The sequence below is a fragment of the Myotis yumanensis genome, unplaced genomic scaffold (genome assembly GCF_028538775.1).
Source record: "Myotis yumanensis isolate MYYU_CA2020_CCGP unplaced genomic scaffold, mMyoYum1.0.hap1 SCAF_23, whole genome shotgun sequence".
NCBI lineage: Eukaryota > Metazoa > Chordata > Mammalia > Chiroptera > Vespertilionidae > Myotis > Myotis yumanensis.
This window is the reverse complement of record NW_027223774.1, coordinates 4,208,265-4,224,536: the sequence shown is the minus strand read 5'-3', so window position 1 is coordinate 4,224,536 and position 16,272 is coordinate 4,208,265. Positions and strand designations below refer to the sequence as shown.

Genomic DNA, 16,272 nt, shown 5'->3' with positions numbered 1-16,272 from the left:
GCTACTAGGGCCATCTGTGTTTACCTTCAGGGAAGGTATGAGGAGGCATTTAAGGAGTTTGCTTGGGAACCGAACCAGATGTGACACCACGACAGGAATGACATCACTGAGTTGCTTAAGAGGTGAGCTGGAGCATTGGGACAAAGACTCGAACTTCCTTCAGATCTTGAGACTTTTTATTTAAAATGTTCTATATATATATATATTTTTTTTTTAGTGAGAGAGGAAGGGGGGGGGGACCGATGAGAATCATTGATCCGACTGCCTCCTGCACGCCCCCTACTGAGGATGCACCCCGAAACCCGGGCATGTGCCCTGACCAGGAATCCAGCCGTGACCTCTTGTTGCTCAACCAACTGAGCCACACGGGCCAGGGCAAAACCACGAGACTTTGCTAGAAACCTGTTACACAGGCGCTAACACTTACTGAGCATTTACTACGGGTCAGTCGCTGTTTAAAATGCTTCCGGCGCCCTGCCCACCTGACCCTGCACAGGTCCTAAGCGGTGAGTAGCAACAAAGCGCCCGTCTCACCGCCACGGCAGGCGAGGCACAGAAGGTCCCTTTCCCCCGGGCACACAGTGGGTGGGCAGCAGCCCTGGGATTGGAACCCAGGCCTTCTGGCGACGATCGAGCTCTCCCAGATCTGGGAGGCTCTGGAACAGTGGTTCTCAACCTTCCTCATGCCGCCACCCTTTAATACAGTTCCTCATGTTGTGGTGACCCCCAACCATAAAATTATTTCCATGGCTACTTCATCACTGTAATTTTGCTGCTGTTATGGATAGTCATGTAAATATCTGATATGCAGGATGTATTTTTAGGGGTCGCGACCCACAGGTTGGGAACCGTTGCGGCCTGGAGGAATGAGCCATTGGAAGAGGCGTGCGCGGGACAGAGCTTGTTATTACTGTGATGGGGGGAAGCGGGGCTCAGCTGGGCTCAGCCCGGAGGCCCGGCCGTCCTGCTGCCTCTCTGCCCCTCCGCGAAGTCTGCTCACGCCGCAGGGTGCAGCTCCAGGCCTCCCAGGCTCCGGTCGGATGCTCGCCGCCAGCTGCGCCACTCCCAGCCCACCAGCGCGGCCAGCAAGATGAGCACCAGGCCGGCCAGCACCAGGCGCACCACGTTGCCCATGGTGTAGTCCTTGGAGCCAGAGCCTGCGGGCCGGCGAGGGAGGCGGGCGGTCAGCATCCCGGTCCCTAACCTCCAGGGTCAAGTGGGGACCCAACTCCCTCCAAGTTGAGGAGGGTCGATGAGGGGGACACAGTAGTGGGAGAGCTGCACTGCTGGGTCTGAGGGAGGAGGCTGGGGCCCGGACTCCTGGGTCTGAGGGAGGAGGGGCTGGGGGCCTGGGCTCCTGGGTCTGAGGGAGGAGGCTGGGGCCTGGGCTCCCGGGTCTGAGGGAGGAGGGGCTGGGGGCCTGGACTCCTGGGTCTGAGGGAGGAGGGGCTGGGGGCGGGGACTCCTGGGTCAGGGAGGAGGTGGATTGGCTGGGGGCGGGGACTCCTGGGTCAGGGAGGAGGTGGATTGGCTGGGGGCGGGGACTCCTGGGTCTGAGGGAGGAGGTGGATTGGCTGGGGGCGGGGACTCCTGGGTCTGAGGGAGGAGGTGGATTGGCTGGGGGCGGGGACTCCTGGGTCGGGAAGGAGGTGGATTGGCTGGGGGCGGGGACTCCTGGGTCTGAGGGAGGAGGTGGATTGGCTGGGGGCGGGGACTCCTGGATCAGGGAGGAGGTGGATTGGCTGGGGGCGGGGACTCCTGGGTCGGGGAGGAGGTGGATTGGCTGGGGGCGGGGACTCCTGGGTCGGGGAGGAGGTGGATTGGCTGGGGGCGGGGCCTCCTGGGTCGGGAGGAAGTGGATTGGCTGGGGGCGGGGACTCCTGGGTCGGGAGGAGGTGGATTGGCTGGGGGCGGGGCCTCACCCTCCAGGCTGACCACCAGCGGGTCGCTGCGCGGGGACAGCACGTAGGGCGCGGTGGGCGTGTGGTAGTAGCAGGTGTAGGTGCCCGGGGCCTGCGCGCGGGGCAGCGGGAAGTCGGCCCACGGCTGCTCCGACTCGCGGAACTGCACCGGCGTCGGCTCGTCCGCGCGGTACAGCGCGAAGCTCATGTTGCGCGCGCGGCCGGTGCAGCGCAGGCTCACGGGGGCGCCGGGCGCCCGGGGTCCGGGCAGCGCCTCCAGCGACGGGCGCGGCAGCAGGTCTGCGAGGCGGGGAAAACGGGCGGGAGCGGGTGGGCGCCGCCCTGGCCCGGGTCCCGCCCTCCGTCCTCTCCCCGGGAGCGCCCCTGCCCCCCGCCGGCTCCGCTCTCCCCCGCGCCCCCGGGGCAGGTCCCCGACCTCCTCTCCCCGCGCCCGTGACCCTCCCCGGGCCTCCACCCGGCACCGCCGCTCCCTGCTGTGTGGGCGGCGCTGTCCTGCGCGCGGGGGGCTGTTTGGCAGCGCCTGCGGGCTCTCCACTGGGCAGGTCCCAGGTCCAGCCAAGCTCCGGGGGGCGGGGGGCGCACAAACGCCCCCGGTTGAAAATTTCCTCCTTCCCTCCCGTCCTCCCTCCCCCCCCCCACCCCCCCCCCGTGTGTGCACGCCTGGCCTGCCTATGCCGGTCTGATCGCCCCTGCCCGTCCTCCCCCTCCCTCACCCACCTGAGGCCCCCTCCCCGCCGGGACCTCACCTGTCACCATCAGTTCCAAGGCGTCGCTGGGGTGGGACCTCCCCCGGTGGTTGTGGTACTCGCAGCGATAGCTGCCCCCCTGGGCCTCGGTCACCGCCTCCAGGAAGAACCGGGCCAGCGCCAGGGACTCGTCCGGGTAGTGGTACTGCACCGGGGCGCCCTCTTCCGACTTGTAGAGCAGAAACCTCCAGGCGGGCTGGGGCGCCCGGCACGTCAAAGTCACGTTGGTGCCGGGGGGTTACAACCGCGGCCGGCTGAGCCGCCAGTGACGGCTTGGGGGGCTTGGGGAGTGAGGTTGTGGGGTCTGCATCAATGGGCCATTTGAACCGGGGTGGTAGGGGTTTGGGGGGTGAGGTTGGGGGGACTGAATAAGTGGGCTGCCTGGGCTTGGGGTATGGGAGTGGGAAGCCTGGAGGCAAGGGGTTGGGACGCCTGATCTCGGGGTAAGAGCGTGAGGGGACTGGAGGAAAGGGCCTGGGGCTCCTGATTTCGGGGTAAGGGAGTGAGGGGAATGGAGGCAAGGGCCTGGGGCTCCTGATTTCGGGGTAAGGGGGTGAGGGGAATGGAGGCGAGGGCCTGGGAAACTTGATCTTGGGGTAAGAGCGTGAGGGGAATGGAGGAAAGGGCCTGGGGCCCCTGATCTCCGGGTAAGAGGGTGGGAGGAATGGAGGCAAGGGCCTGGAGGGCCAGCTGGGCCTAGGTGGTGGGGTCCCGGGGAATGAGTCTAGGGAGAAGGAAGCTAGGCCTCCCCTGTGCCTGTGCCTGTCCTTGGGGAACATGGTGCGGGCGTTTGAATACATGGGCGGCCTGGGTCCTTGGGCTTCCTGGGTGCCTGCGGACATGGAGGGGAAGCTGGGGTGAGAGGACTGTCGCCTGGACAACCACGGTCCCTTCCTCAGCCTCGGTTCCCTCTCAGGAGCCAGGCATCCACTCCCACGCTGTCCTCCACGTGTGGGTGGTTGTTGTGTGTGTGTGTGTGTGTGTTTTTAATATTTTTTTAAATTTAAAAAATTTTTAAACGACAGGTTTTAAATTAGGTCTTTAATTAATTGGGAGATTGTTTTGGGAAAGGGAGTGAGGTGGAGATCCAACATCCCCTCCTCCCTCTAACCCGAGAGCAAGTTAACCTGGCCGGTGTGGCTCAGTGGATAGAGCGTCGGCCTGCGGACTCAAGGGTCCCAGGTTCGATTCTGGCCAAGGGCATGTACTTTGGTTGCGGGCACATCCCCAGTAGGGGGTGTGCAGGAGGCAGCTGATGGATGTTTCTCTCTCATCGATGTTTCTAAAAAATCAATAAAATATATTTCAAAAATAAAATAAAATTGATTTCAGAGAGAGAAAGAGAGAGAAACATCAGTGATGAGAGAAAATCATTGATCGGCTGCCTTCTGCTCGCCCCACACTGGGGATCAAGCCCGCAACCCAGGCAGGTGCCCTGACGGGGAATGGGACCGTGGCCTCCTCCTGGTTCCCAGGTCCACGCTCACCCGCTGGGCTCCTCCCCGTTTTTCAAACATCATGTCAAGGAGTTGGGTCCCCGAAACCTATCATTTTAAACCGTTCTCCGGAATATTTGGAACGCATCCAACATAAGTCAACAGCTGCCAAACTTGCTCTCAGGTTCGAGGAAGGAGGGGATGTTGGCTCTCCACCTCACGCCCTTTCCCAGAACAATCTCCCAATTAATTAAAGACCCACATGTATTTTAAACAATAAAAGTATCAGAAGAAAATGCAGGAAAATATATTTGTCTTGGGGGAGAGAAGGCTGCCTTAAAATACAAAATGAAAAATTCGGAAGGAATAAGGCCAGTAAATTTGACCTCTCTGACATTTTCAAGTCGTGTCTGAGAAAAGTCAAATAAATCGGAGCACTGGCTGAAATGACTTACTCATAAATGATGTAGAGTAAGAGTATAGAGCAGTGATGGCGAACCTTTTGAGCTCGGCGTGTCAGCATTTTGAAAAACCCTAACTTAACTCTGGTGCCGTGTCACAGATAGAAATTTTTTGATATTTGCAACCATAGTAAAACAACGATCTATATTTTTGATATTTATTTTATATATTTAAATGCCATTTAAAAAAGAAAAATCAACCAAAAAAATGAGTTCACGTGTCACCTCTGACACGCGTGTCATAGGTTCGCCATCACTGGTATAGAAAGAGCCCTGCCGGTGTTGCTCAGCGGTTAGAGCGTTGGCCTGAACACCACAGGGTCAAGGGCATGTACCTGGGTTGCAGGTTCAATCCCCCATCACCCTGGGGGCAGGTTCAGGAGGCAACCAATCTGTGTGTCTTTCTCGCATTGATGTTTCTCTCTCTCCCCTCTCCTTCCCTCTCTTCCACTCTCTCTAAAAATCAATGGGAAAAATATACTCGGGTGAGGGTGAATAAACAAACAAAAGAAGAGTCTAGAGAAAGAACTCCAAGGCCAACCCAGTTGAAAGTTGGGTAAAACATATGACGAGGCATTTCCCACAACAGGAAGTACAGTTGACCAACACACGTTTGGTGGTGCTGGGAAGGACTGTCCAACCTTACTAGCAATCATTTAAAAAACTAAAACAGGCCCTAGCTCTGTCGCACAGGTGGTCAGAGTGTCATCCCAATACGCCAAGGTTGCCGGTTCGATTCCCAGTCAGGGCACATACAATAATCAACCACTGAATGCATAAATAAGTGGAACAACAAATCAGTGTCTCCAATATCTCTCTCTCTCTCTCTCTCTCTCTCTCTCTCTCTCTCTCGCTTTAAAAATCAACTTAAAAATTAAAACAAAGGCCCTGGGTGGTGCTGCTCAGTGGTTAGAGCACCGGCCTGCACACCAAAGGTAATGGGTTCAATTCCTGGTCAAGGGCATGTACCTGGGTTGCAGGTTTGATTGTGGGGGAAGCAACCCATCAGTGTGTTCCTCTCACATTGATATTTCTCTCTACCCCCAGCCATCCCTCCCTCCCTCCCTCCCACTCTCAGAGGAGGGTGAACAACAACAACAACAAAAAATGGGAACGACAGTAAGATATTTTTGAGGATCCGGTTTTAAACAACGGCAGTATTCCACGTGGGCGAAGGCCCTTAGGTGCACTGAGTGTGCCTTGTGAGAAGGCAGTTTGCCAGTTTCTAGCAAGATACACAAAGAGGCCCTAGCCGGCCTGGCTCAGTGGACAGAGCGTCGGCCTACGGGCGTAAGGGTCCCGGGTTCGACTCCAGTCAAGGGCACATGCCCCAGTTGCACACGAAAAAGCTCAACCAGACGCATTCCCTACAGCACTGGTGGGGAGGGGGGAAAGTGGAAACAACCTAAATATACATCAAGAGGACCAAACAAATGAGAATCCAGCCATACCATGGCAACTGCTTGAATGACAGCAGTTAAAAGGGAGGTGGTGGGAGCCCTATCTAGTTTGGCTCAGTGGATAGAGTGTTGGCCCGTGGACTGAGGGTCCCGGGTTCGATCGAGGTCAAGGGCATGTACCCCTGTTGCAGGCTTGATCCCGGGCCCTGGTTGGGGTGTGTGCAGGAGGCAGCCAATCGATGTATCTCTCTCACATCCATGTTTCTCTGTGTGTGTGTGTGTGTGTCCGCCCCCCTTCCACTGTCTAAAAAAAAATCAATGGAAAAATATACTCGAGTGAGGATTAACAAAAAATAAAATAAAAGTGGGGGGAGGGAGGGGGAGGAAGAGCTAGTTAAATGACATGGAAATATCTCCAAGAGAGATTGTAAAGTGGAAAAAGTAAGATGCAGAACAGAGTGAGTCACGAAACGTCAAGTTTTCCTTGGCAAGAAAAACCAAGAAGTATGTAAATACGCGTGTGTGTTTGAATGCTTGGAAATTTTTTGGGAAGGATTCAGAGATTATTTAAGGAAGAGGAGGAAGGGGAAGAGAGAGACTGTTTTATGTCCTCCAGCAATGATTGGATTTTTTTAAGACCATGAATATATTTTCGCTTTGTCTTTTAAACATCGTAATTTAAAATAAACTGATAGCTTATGTATTCATGGTTTTCCAGGTGGTTCTTATTTGAAATTTGAGTGTTGTGGTTGGGGGGGAGGTGTGAGAGAAAGAAGAGATCTCACTTTCAGAAGATCTGGAAAGAGACCCAAGGCTACTTCAGAGTGAGGGATCCTCCTTTCTAAATAAGGGAATAATTAGCGTTGCCAGAAACTCTATCTCTCGAGCCCTGTGCTCTGCCAGATTCTGAGCCTCGGGCTTGACACACGTGGTGGTATTAAACCCTCACGATGGCCCATTTCACAGAGAAGGAGACTGAGTCTTCGCGTGCCGTGGCTCGTTCAAGCTCATAAGTGAATAACACGGTGGAAGTGGCATTCCAGTTTAGATCTCTTTAGCTCCAAAGTTCATGGTCTCACCACTCACCTATGCTGGTCACTGAAGGGAGTGAGAAGGGAAGAAAGAAAGGAGGAGGAGGAGGGAGAGAACTAAGGAAATCTTGGGGTGAGATGGGCACCAAAAATAAAATATGAGCAGCTGGAAATGGGGTGTCAGCAACATGGGGGGGGGGTGTACTCACCATTCGAAGTGACGCCTGTGTGGCACAGAGGCCCTGTGGAAGGTTGAGGGGGGTCGGTCTTGTCAAAGCCCCATGTCAGTGACCACCCCGGAATCTAAGTCCCCAGGCCCTCTTTCTTCTGGGTGAATCCCGGCCACACTTCCTCCTCTCTCCGTAGAAAGACTTCCGATCCCCACCTGCTTAAGCCAGAAATCTGGACCCAGGACCCCCTTGCCTCTGTACCCAAGAGGTAAGCTCTTGGACTCCACCTTTTGCAGGAGACAGTCATCTGAGCCCAGAGATTCTCCTTGCTGGGGTTCAGGAGTCTGGGCCTCAGCTCCCCGTTCCCAGGGACCCAGGTGTCCTGGCTCCCACCTCCCCACCCACCTCAGAATCCGGGACTTGATACTCCCTTGTCCCCAGGAGTCCACGCGTCTAGCTCTCTCCTGCCTCAGGAGCCAGAGAATCCTGCCCCCAACTTCCTCTTCTTCCAGGAACCCGGGGATTCGGGGCTCCTGTGTCTTCTTGCTTTAGGACTCTAGGGTCTGGGCCCCCCTTCCTGTCCCCCATTATTCTGGCCTGGAGTTCTGAACCCTCAGCTAATTCTGCCTGATCACCCTGCACCTGCCCCCAGGGAGACCCAGTAGTTGGGTCCCTTGCTCCCACCCCCCTCGTTAGGTGTCTGGGTCCCCAGAGCCTGTCTTTCTGTAACCCCAGCCCCGCTGGGGACCCAGAGAGAGGGCGTGGGGTAGCTCACACGAGAGGGCCAACAGCTGGAGGACCAGTACCAGGGCCATGGTGGGCAGGTCTGGCTGGAGCTGGAGCAGAAGGCAGGGCTCAGCCGGGCCCTCTCACCTCCCAGGAAGTGAGGCAACATCAGAAAGTCAGAGTCAGAACCCTGTTGAGGGAGGGGAGGGGGCGGGGTGGGGGTGGGGGGACGGAGGACTGTGTCACAGCCCCATGGTGCTGTGGGAAAAGCTGGATCGGGGCAGGCATAACTCGTTGTGTTCATTCATTGAAGTTTAAAAACAATTAGCACCTGATCTGTGCCAGACCCTGCTGCGTGATTCTGGGGCACAGAGAGGAGTCAAGACCCGGTTGCTGCCTTCCAGCAGCTCCCAGTCTGTCGGAAAGACAGGTGCGGACCAGGCCAGTTTAAAAATAAGTGATGTGCGCTACGATGGAGATGGAGACCCCCCAGGGCACTGTGAGCGTCCACGGAAGACCCCTGTGATGAGAGTTAGGGTTTCAGGACGAACTGATTTTGAGCTAAGACCTCAAATGGAAACTCGGTCATTCGACCTCTCCCAGCCTCCACTTCCCCATCTGTAAAATGGGCTTTCACAGGTAAACTATGCAATGAGGACTACTGCAGTCCGCCTTGGGTGAGATGCAGCAGCAGGAGTGGGGAGAAGTTACTCCTCTAGAGCGATGTCTAGGCTGCGAGAGAAAAGAGGGCGGCGGCAGGTGTGCAAGACGGGCTTGCCCTTAAATGAGGAACGCCGCTTCCTTTCCTGCGGCCGCCCCAGACATCTGTTCTGCGTCAGTGCGCACGCGCGGAATCCAGGGCTCCTTGGGTACCGGGACCACAACTCCCAGAGTGCTCCGCGCCCTCGCCGCTGCCTTGGATTGCCGTTCTGCGCCAGTACGCACGCGCAAACTCAGACCGCCGAGCCTCGGGAGCAGGGACTACAATACCCAGGGTGCTCCGCGCCCTCGCCGCCGCCGCCGCCACCGCCGAGACCAAGATGGCCGGGAGTAAGTTCTGGTGCAGCTGGAGCGCGGGGCGCGGAGAGAACCCGGGCGGGGCGGGACTGGGGCGCGGCGGTGCCCCCGTGGGGGCGGTGGGGTCGTGGGCGGAGGGGGTCCCCGAGGTCACGAGAGGGCTCCTCCAGGGCCGGGGTGGCGCGAGAGGGCTAGAGGTCACCGCGGGCATTCCCTGCGGGAGTGACCTGCCCGCACACCCCTCCAGGACTCGCCACCTTCATCAGGGATGCCTGGGCCAAGGAGCCGGTGCTGGTCGCGTCCTTCGCCATCGGGAGCCTCTGTGCGTGAGAGCGAGCGTGCGTCACCCCTCCCCCGCCCCCCCCCCCCCCCCCGGCGTCCCGCCCCAAAGGTCCCGTGGCCCCCTCCGGGGTTCCGTCCTGACCCCGGGCCCTGGCCGCCCTCGTGGTTTCGTGTCCCCTCCCACCTGTGTGTCAACACCCTCTGGGGTCCCCTGGCCGCCCCCCAGCCCTGATACTATGACCCCTTCCCCACCCCGAGGTCCTCAGTCCCTTTCTTTTTCTTTTCTTTTAAATAATTGATTGGCTGCCTCCTGCACGCCCTCTACTGGGGATCGAGCCTGCAACCCGGGCATGTGCCCTTGACAGGAATGGAACCTGGGACCCTTTGGCTCTATCCACTGAGCCACACCGGCCAGGGCCACAACCCCTTTCAAGGAGGGGTGCCCAGCCCTGGCCGCGCAGGAAAAACCCCCTGAGCAATAATGTCCTAATCCTCCCGCGTTCACCTCACACCCCACCCCCCAGCGACTTCAGTGTGCGCCCCATTGCGACCCTCTGCTCTTGGACAGGGTTGCACATACTTGAAGGTGCACGGGGACCACTTGGGGGCGCGGGTCCCCGTTCGATTCCGGTCAAGGGCACGCACCTCGGCTGCAGGCTCCTCCCCCGTCGGGCGCGTGCAGGAGGCACCCAACCCATGTGTTTCTCTCACGTTGATGTTCCTGCCTTTTCCTCTCTCTTCCACTCTCTAAAAATCAATGGAAAAATGTCCTCGGGTGAGGATTTAAAAAATGTTAAAAAAGAAAAAAAAAAGCAGGCTCGGATTCAGGGCGGAAGGGCCTGGAATACTGCCCTTCAGTGTCCCCAGTCTTGTCAGCGCTGTGTCTGCAGGCCATTGGGCCAGGTTCTTAGAAGACAGCTGTCCCGTTAGCCATGGAGCAGCCCTTGAAAGGCTAGACTTGCTATGACAAAAGGTATATAGAATGTCTGGCGTGTTGAAACAACGATTTTAAGGTTAAATACACCTTAAAATATCATCCTGTTTTGCCCTCGCCGGTTGGGCTCAGCGGATAGAGCGTGGCCTGTGGGCTGAGGGGTTCGATTCTCGTCAAGGGCACTGGCCCGTAACCTCGGATGCAGGCTCCATCCTGGTCCCGGTCTGGGAGGCAACCAATCAATGATGTGTCTCTCTCACATCAATGTTTCTCTGTCTCTCCCCCTCCCATGCACTCTCCCTAAAAATAAATAAATAAATAAAAAACAATGGGAAAAATATCCTGGGGTGAGGACTAACAAAAAATCTATATACTAGAGGCCCAGTGCACGAATTCGTGCACAGGTGAGGTCTGGCTGGCCTGCCCTGATTGGGGCTGATCAGGCCAGCCGGGGGAGGGGAGGCCAATTTGCATATTGAGGGGACAATTTGCATATTAGCCTTTTATTATATAGGAGGATATCTAACTTGTTTCAACCACAATGTGGCTATTAGAAATGTAGTCACATGTCAGACAGTGCTGGCCTAGAGCAGTGGTCGGCAAACTGTGGCTCAAGAGCCACTTGCGGCTCTTTGGCCCCTTGAGTGTGGCTCTTCCACAAAATACCACATGCGGGCGCGCACGTACAGTTTGCCGACCACTGGCCTAAAGTGTCCCTTTCTGTGCCTTGCCCCACCCCCAGGACTCCTGGCTCCCACCCTGGTGGGCTGTTCCTGCACAGCCACTCTCCCTCCGTGTCCAGGGTTCCCCTGGAACGTTCCCAAGACACTCCCCCACCTCATGCTCCGGGACCCCCTCTCCACGCCAGCCCTCAGCCCCCCCCACCCCCACCCCCTTCTGTGCCCTCTAGGTCCCGTACTCGAGTGCTTGGCTCGCAGCCCCACCTCCAAAAAATTTAAAAATCCTGAAATGTGGGGACCCTGGGGTGCCCAGGGGCCTCCTGGAGGTGCTGTACCCCCACCCTGCTCCCCTCCCCCCATGCACTCAGCCCCCACATTGCCAGGGTTTGGCTCCTGCCCCTCCCCCCTCTGGAGCCATCTTCCCCGGGCCTCACCCCCGTGTCTCCACAGCTTTGCTTCTGCCCCTGGTCAGCCCCTTCACCAAGTACGCCATCATGATCAACAAGGTCACACCCTACAACTACCCAGGTGAGTGGGGCTGTCAGTCTCCCTGGCTTCCCAGGTCTCTAGGTCTCCGTATCGCCCTGATTGTCTGTGTCCCTGATGCTCTGACCCTCGCTCTCCTGTCTTCCCTCCCCTGGGGCCCCAGTTCCCTCTTTGAATGTTCACTGACGGGCCAGCCCTTCTCTGGGGCCCCGGAGACCTGCTGGTCTCAGTGGCCCGCCCTCCTGTCCCGCAGTGCCCGTCCGAGATGATGGGAACATGCCCGACGTGCCCAGCCACCCCCAGGACCCCCAGGGCCAAAACCTGGAGTGGCTGAAGAAACTGTGAACTCCACGCCCCACCCCCCCCTACTGACAGGGGGGCGGTCCCCTCCCCGGTGGCCAATAAAATGTGAAAACCGACCCCAGAGTCCAGTGTGTGTGATTAGAGGTGGGAGCAGCAGACAGTGGCCGAGGAGACCATGGGGTCCGTTTATTGGGGGGGTCAGTCAAAGGGGGGGCTGGCTAGGGTGGGGTAGGGCAGCAGCTTGTCTGGCCCCCGAGAAACCCAACTTGAGTCCAGGGCCTCGTCCGCTTCGAAGCCGAAGTCTTCCTCCACCTTTATCTGGGGGGGGGCGGAAGCTCCGTGTGAGTGGGCCTGGGTCTGGGGAAGGCTCCTGGGGCCCACCATTCCTGCACTCCGGGGCCAGACAGCCTCCTGGTGCACCCCAGAAAGTCCCAGTGTTCCTGGGTCCCCGTGGCCTCCAGGTGCTCCAGCCGCCGTCTCCCCTCCCATCTCCTCCCACAGCCTCCTCCAGGTCTTCCTCCTTCCACCCCAGCCTTCCCGGCTTTCCCCAACTTCCTCCTTCCAACTCCAACCCTCCGATCCTGCTTCACCTATGTCCCCTCCCTGCTGGCCCCACCATGAAACCCTGGCCCCTGGGCTGGGCCTCCCACCTGCACGGGGGCCAGCTCCGGAGTCAGCGGGACTCCCGCTCGGCGTCCTTCCCGGGGCGCTCGCCGCCTCTTCCGCCCGCTGGGCCCCTCGCCGGGGGCCGGGCTGCTGGCTTCTGCGGGCGCTGGCGTCCTCCTGGGCGGGGACAGCCCCTCTTTCTCCGGAGGCTCGTTCTCAGCGTTGCCTGGGGTGGGGGCGTCTGTGCCCTGGCTGCCCTCGTCCTGGAGGGAGACGGGAGGCAGGTGAAGACTGTGTCCTGGGCTCCCGGCTCCCCCAGCCCCCGGCCCCCCAGCCCCGCTGCTCACCTCCAGTAAGATGGTGAACTGGCTGGCCCGATAGTCGTCGCCGTAGGAGTCCAGCACCCTCATGAGGAACCTGCGCCCGGAAAGGAGCCGCCAGGGGACCCCTTCGTTTCTGGTGATCAGGGGAGGGGGCCCCTGACAGCCCGGCTCTGACTCCCTCTGAAACCAACGTGCCCTTGACCCAGAAGGGCTGGAGCTCTGGGGTCTGAGAGGCCTGGGTGCCAAGCGCCTGACCACCCAGTGGACTTTGGGCAGGAGAAGGTGACTCTACACCTTAGCTTCCCACTGTCAAGGGGAGGGGACAACGCCAACTGCAGGGACGGCTGGGACACCACCACCAGACCTGACCGGAGAGCACTGGGGGGATGCTGGCTGAGCCAACGTTCACGTGGCCGTCGTTTTTATTAATAACTAAAAGGCCAGAGAAGCGTGTGCAGAGCACCCCTGGCGACCTCAGCTCTCACGGACTTTGCCGGCTCCTCTTTCCCCGTTCCTGCTTCTAAAAGCTTCCTGTCTTGCCCTGGCCAGTTTGGCTCAATGGGTAGAGCGTCAGCCTGCAGGCTGAAGGGTCCCGGGTTCGGTTCTGGTGAAGGGCCTGTACCTCAGTTACAGGCTCCTCCCTGACTCAGGCCCTGGTTGGGGAACGTGCAGGAAGCAAGCAATGTGTTTCTCTCACGTCGATATTTCCCTCTGTCTTCCACTCTCTCTAAAAAATCATTTATTTTTCAAAATTGCAGTAAGATACAAAATTTACTAATTTAAGCATTTTCTGTTGTCATTAATCCTCACCTGAGGATATTTTTTCCATTGATTTTTAGAGGAAGTGGAAGGGAGGGAAGGCAAGGAAGAAAGAGAGAGAGAAACTTCAACGAGAGATGCATCATTAGGCTGCCTCCTGCACGTACCCTGACCAGGGGCAGGAATGGAACCTGTAACCCCGTTACGTGCCCTTGGCCGGGAATCGAACCCAAGACAAGACCCTCCAGAGCAACACTGGCCTAAGGTCAGCGTATTTAAGTGTGTACGCAGCGGCGTGAGGTAGCACTCACACTGCTGTGCAAGCATCGCCCCGTCCATCTCAGACTCTCTTCATCTTTCCAAAGGGCAGCTCCGTCCCTGTGAAACGAGGACTCCCGGTCGCCTGCCCCCAGCAACCACCACTCCTTTCTCTCTGACTCGGTTACTCTAAGTACCTCACCGGGGAAGGCTCTCCCCCTTTTCCTGAGGGGGACACAGAGAGTGACAGACGGCATCAGATCCCCAGCGGTCGGCCCCAGACTCACACCCACCCTGTCCCGAGGCGGGATGCTCTGAGCTCAGCTCATCCTGGGACCCCCCGCTTGCTCCTCAGCAGCCTTGTGGCTTCGGCATGACCTTTGCGTCACCCTGAGTTGTCAGGAAACTGGGGCTCTGAGAGGGGGTGTCAACTGGCTCAGAGCTTGAAACGGGGTCTGTGACTTTTTTTTGTATGTCCTCACACTGGAATATTTTCCCACTGATTTTGAGGGAGAGTGGAAGGGAGAGGGAAAGACAGAGAGCAGAGAGAAACATCGATGTGAGAGAGACACACTGATTGGTTGCCTCCTGCAGGAGCCCCGACCAGGGCTTGGGCTGGGACGGAGCCTGCAACCAACTATGTGCTCTTGACTGGAATCAAACCCAGGGCCCTTTGGTTCACAGGCTGATGCTCTGCCCACTGAGCCAAACCAGCTAGGGCTGGGTCTGCAACTCCTAAGGCCAGGACCCCTTCCTTTGCTGCCCTCTCCACTCAGAGGGTGCACACCTGCTCCCTCAGGCCCCGGCAGCTCTTTCCTGCTGCAAGACCCAGTCCCACTCCTGGTCCCTGCTGGCCTCAGCCCCCCGCCCATCTCTGCAGCCTCGTCTCCTCCTGGGCCTGGACGGTGGAGAAAGGAGACGCACGTGGAGACGCGGTCAGGGGCAGAGGCAGGCTGGCCAGGGCAGTGCCCAAGGGTTACCTCCGCTCCTGCTGGAGTCTCCGTGTTATCCTCTGTACCTGATGGAGCCTGTTCAGGACCCGCTCGTTCACCTGCAGGGAGGGGGAGAGCACAGGTCAGCTGCACCCATGCAACGGAGGGTGAGTGCAGCCAGCCCTGCTGGGGACCAGGGAGCCAGCCCAGGGTCATCTTGTGGACCGGAAGAGGCTGTCCCTCCTGCATCTGCTCACACTGGCCTCCACCATGCAGGACGGGCACTTGTGAGGCATCAGCGAGCTGATCTGGGCTGTCCCGGGCGCTCCTAGAGGAGACAGCACGCCAGGGGCCATGCACATCACAGGTGCGGAATAAACGAACGATGCATGAAAGCCTCATCCTGCTGAGCAAGAGAGGCTGTGCCCGCGCACAGGCAGAGCCTCGGAGGGGGTGAGCACTCAGGCCGGGGGACCCCAAAACGGACCCCACACTCACCTACCTGCTCGATCTCCCTGCAGCGCCGACCCAGCGCCTGGTACTTCCTGCGATTGAGTTCCCTTTGGCGCCGCCGCCGGCCCCGGGCTGCCTCCTCCTCCTCGTCTCGCTCCCTGAGGCTGGAGCTGCCCAGACCCCCAGACACGAACTCCACTTCGGTCTCAAGCTCGCTCTCCAGGATGTGACCACCGAACAGCGGGGGCAGCGCCAGCTCCGAGCCGGGAGGTGCTGAGAACTCCTCAAAGCCCACGGCTGCCATGGTCCTGTAGGGTCAGGGGCGCTCAGGGACCCCGAACCTCCGGTCCCCTGCTCCACCCTCCACGCCGGGAGCCCAGGCCCCCAGCCTCTCCGTCAGGGGATCCAGAGTTCAAGCCCCGACCCCGGAGAGAGTTCAGACCCCAGATTCCTCCTCCCAAGTATTTTAGGGAAGTTCAAGGCCCCCAACCCCTCACTGAGACCCAGGAGTCCAGGCCTCCAACCTCTCCAGTGGTTCTCAACCTTCTGGCCCTTTAAATACAGTTCTTCATGTTGTGACCCAACCATAACATTATTTTCGTTGCTACTTCATATCTGTAATGTTGCTACTGTTATGAATCGTCATGTAAATGTTTGATATGCAGGATGGTCTTAGGCTACCCCTGTGAAAGGGTCGTCCGACCGCCAAAGGGGTCGCGACCCACAGGTTGAGAACCGCTGCTAGACCCCCAGCCTCATCCCCCAGGATGCTTGCGTACAGACCCCAGTCCCTAATAAGAATTCTAACCCAAAGCCAATGCACGAACTACAACCCCCATCAGCCCTCAGGGCAAAGCGCGGAAGGTTGCATATTCTACAGCTGCACTGCCTCTTGGGATTTCCCCCACTTACCCCTCTCTCTGCTCCAGCTCCATTTCTCCCCGGCTCCCGGCGCGGAACTCCCAACCTTGCAAACCTCTAGGTTAAAGCGGCTCGCAAAACAACACGCCCCATCCGATTCCACGGCCAGGCACCCGGGCCCCGGCCGCTAAGCCTCCTGGGAGTTGTAGTCCTCTGTTTCCGGCTCGCCCCCCTCGCCCCACCCCCACCCCGAGTCCCGGCTGAAAGGCCCTGCTCGCTAGTCTAACGCCGCCGCCAGGCGTCTGAGTCGCCTGCGTCTTGATTCCGGTCCCGGTACCGCGCCGTCTGACCGCGGCGACCCTCCGCTTGGGAGGTCCGGTCCTCGGCGGGCCGCGGGCCGGGGGAGCCCCTCGCCTCGCGCCTGCTCAGCCCGTCTCCGACTAGCGGTCGGTGCCAATAAAGTTGTTGTTCCAACCGCGGGCCTGA

At 58.7% G+C, this 16,272-nt stretch overlaps 3 protein-coding genes across 3 annotated transcripts; 1 reads left to right on the top strand and 2 right to left on the bottom strand.

The window, feature by feature from the left end:
* Positions 1–920: 920 nt before the first annotated feature.
* On the bottom strand, positions 921–7,981 carry OSCAR (osteoclast associated Ig-like receptor). Its single transcript, XM_070402335.1, is given in 6 exon segments — positions 921–1,157; positions 1,923–2,201; positions 2,669–2,903; positions 2,905–3,500; positions 7,206–7,238; positions 7,942–7,981. Coding segments are annotated over 6 exon segments (1,344 nt in total). The 3' UTR covers positions 921–996.
* An 854-nt stretch (positions 7,982–8,835) lies between these two features.
* On the top strand, positions 8,836–11,710 carry NDUFA3 (NADH:ubiquinone oxidoreductase subunit A3). Its single transcript, XM_070402342.1, has 4 exons — positions 8,836–8,942; positions 9,157–9,231; positions 11,256–11,333; positions 11,545–11,710. Exons 1-4 carry the CDS (start codon positions 8,933–8,935, stop codon positions 11,634–11,636), a joined length of 255 nt encoding a protein of 84 aa, XP_070258443.1. The 5' UTR covers positions 8,836–8,932; the 3' UTR covers positions 11,637–11,710.
* Positions 11,711–11,786: 76 nt separating this feature from the next.
* Positions 11,787–16,260, bottom strand: TFPT (TCF3 fusion partner). Its single transcript, XM_070402340.1, has 6 exons — positions 15,838–16,260; positions 14,975–15,233; positions 14,521–14,591; positions 12,548–12,617; positions 12,245–12,463; positions 11,787–11,912 (listed from the first exon to the last, which is right to left on the bottom strand). Exons 1-6 carry the CDS (start codon positions 15,858–15,860, stop codon positions 11,793–11,795), a joined length of 762 nt encoding a protein of 253 aa, XP_070258441.1. The 5' UTR covers positions 15,861–16,260; the 3' UTR covers positions 11,787–11,792.
* Positions 16,261–16,272: the final 12 nt, after the last annotated feature.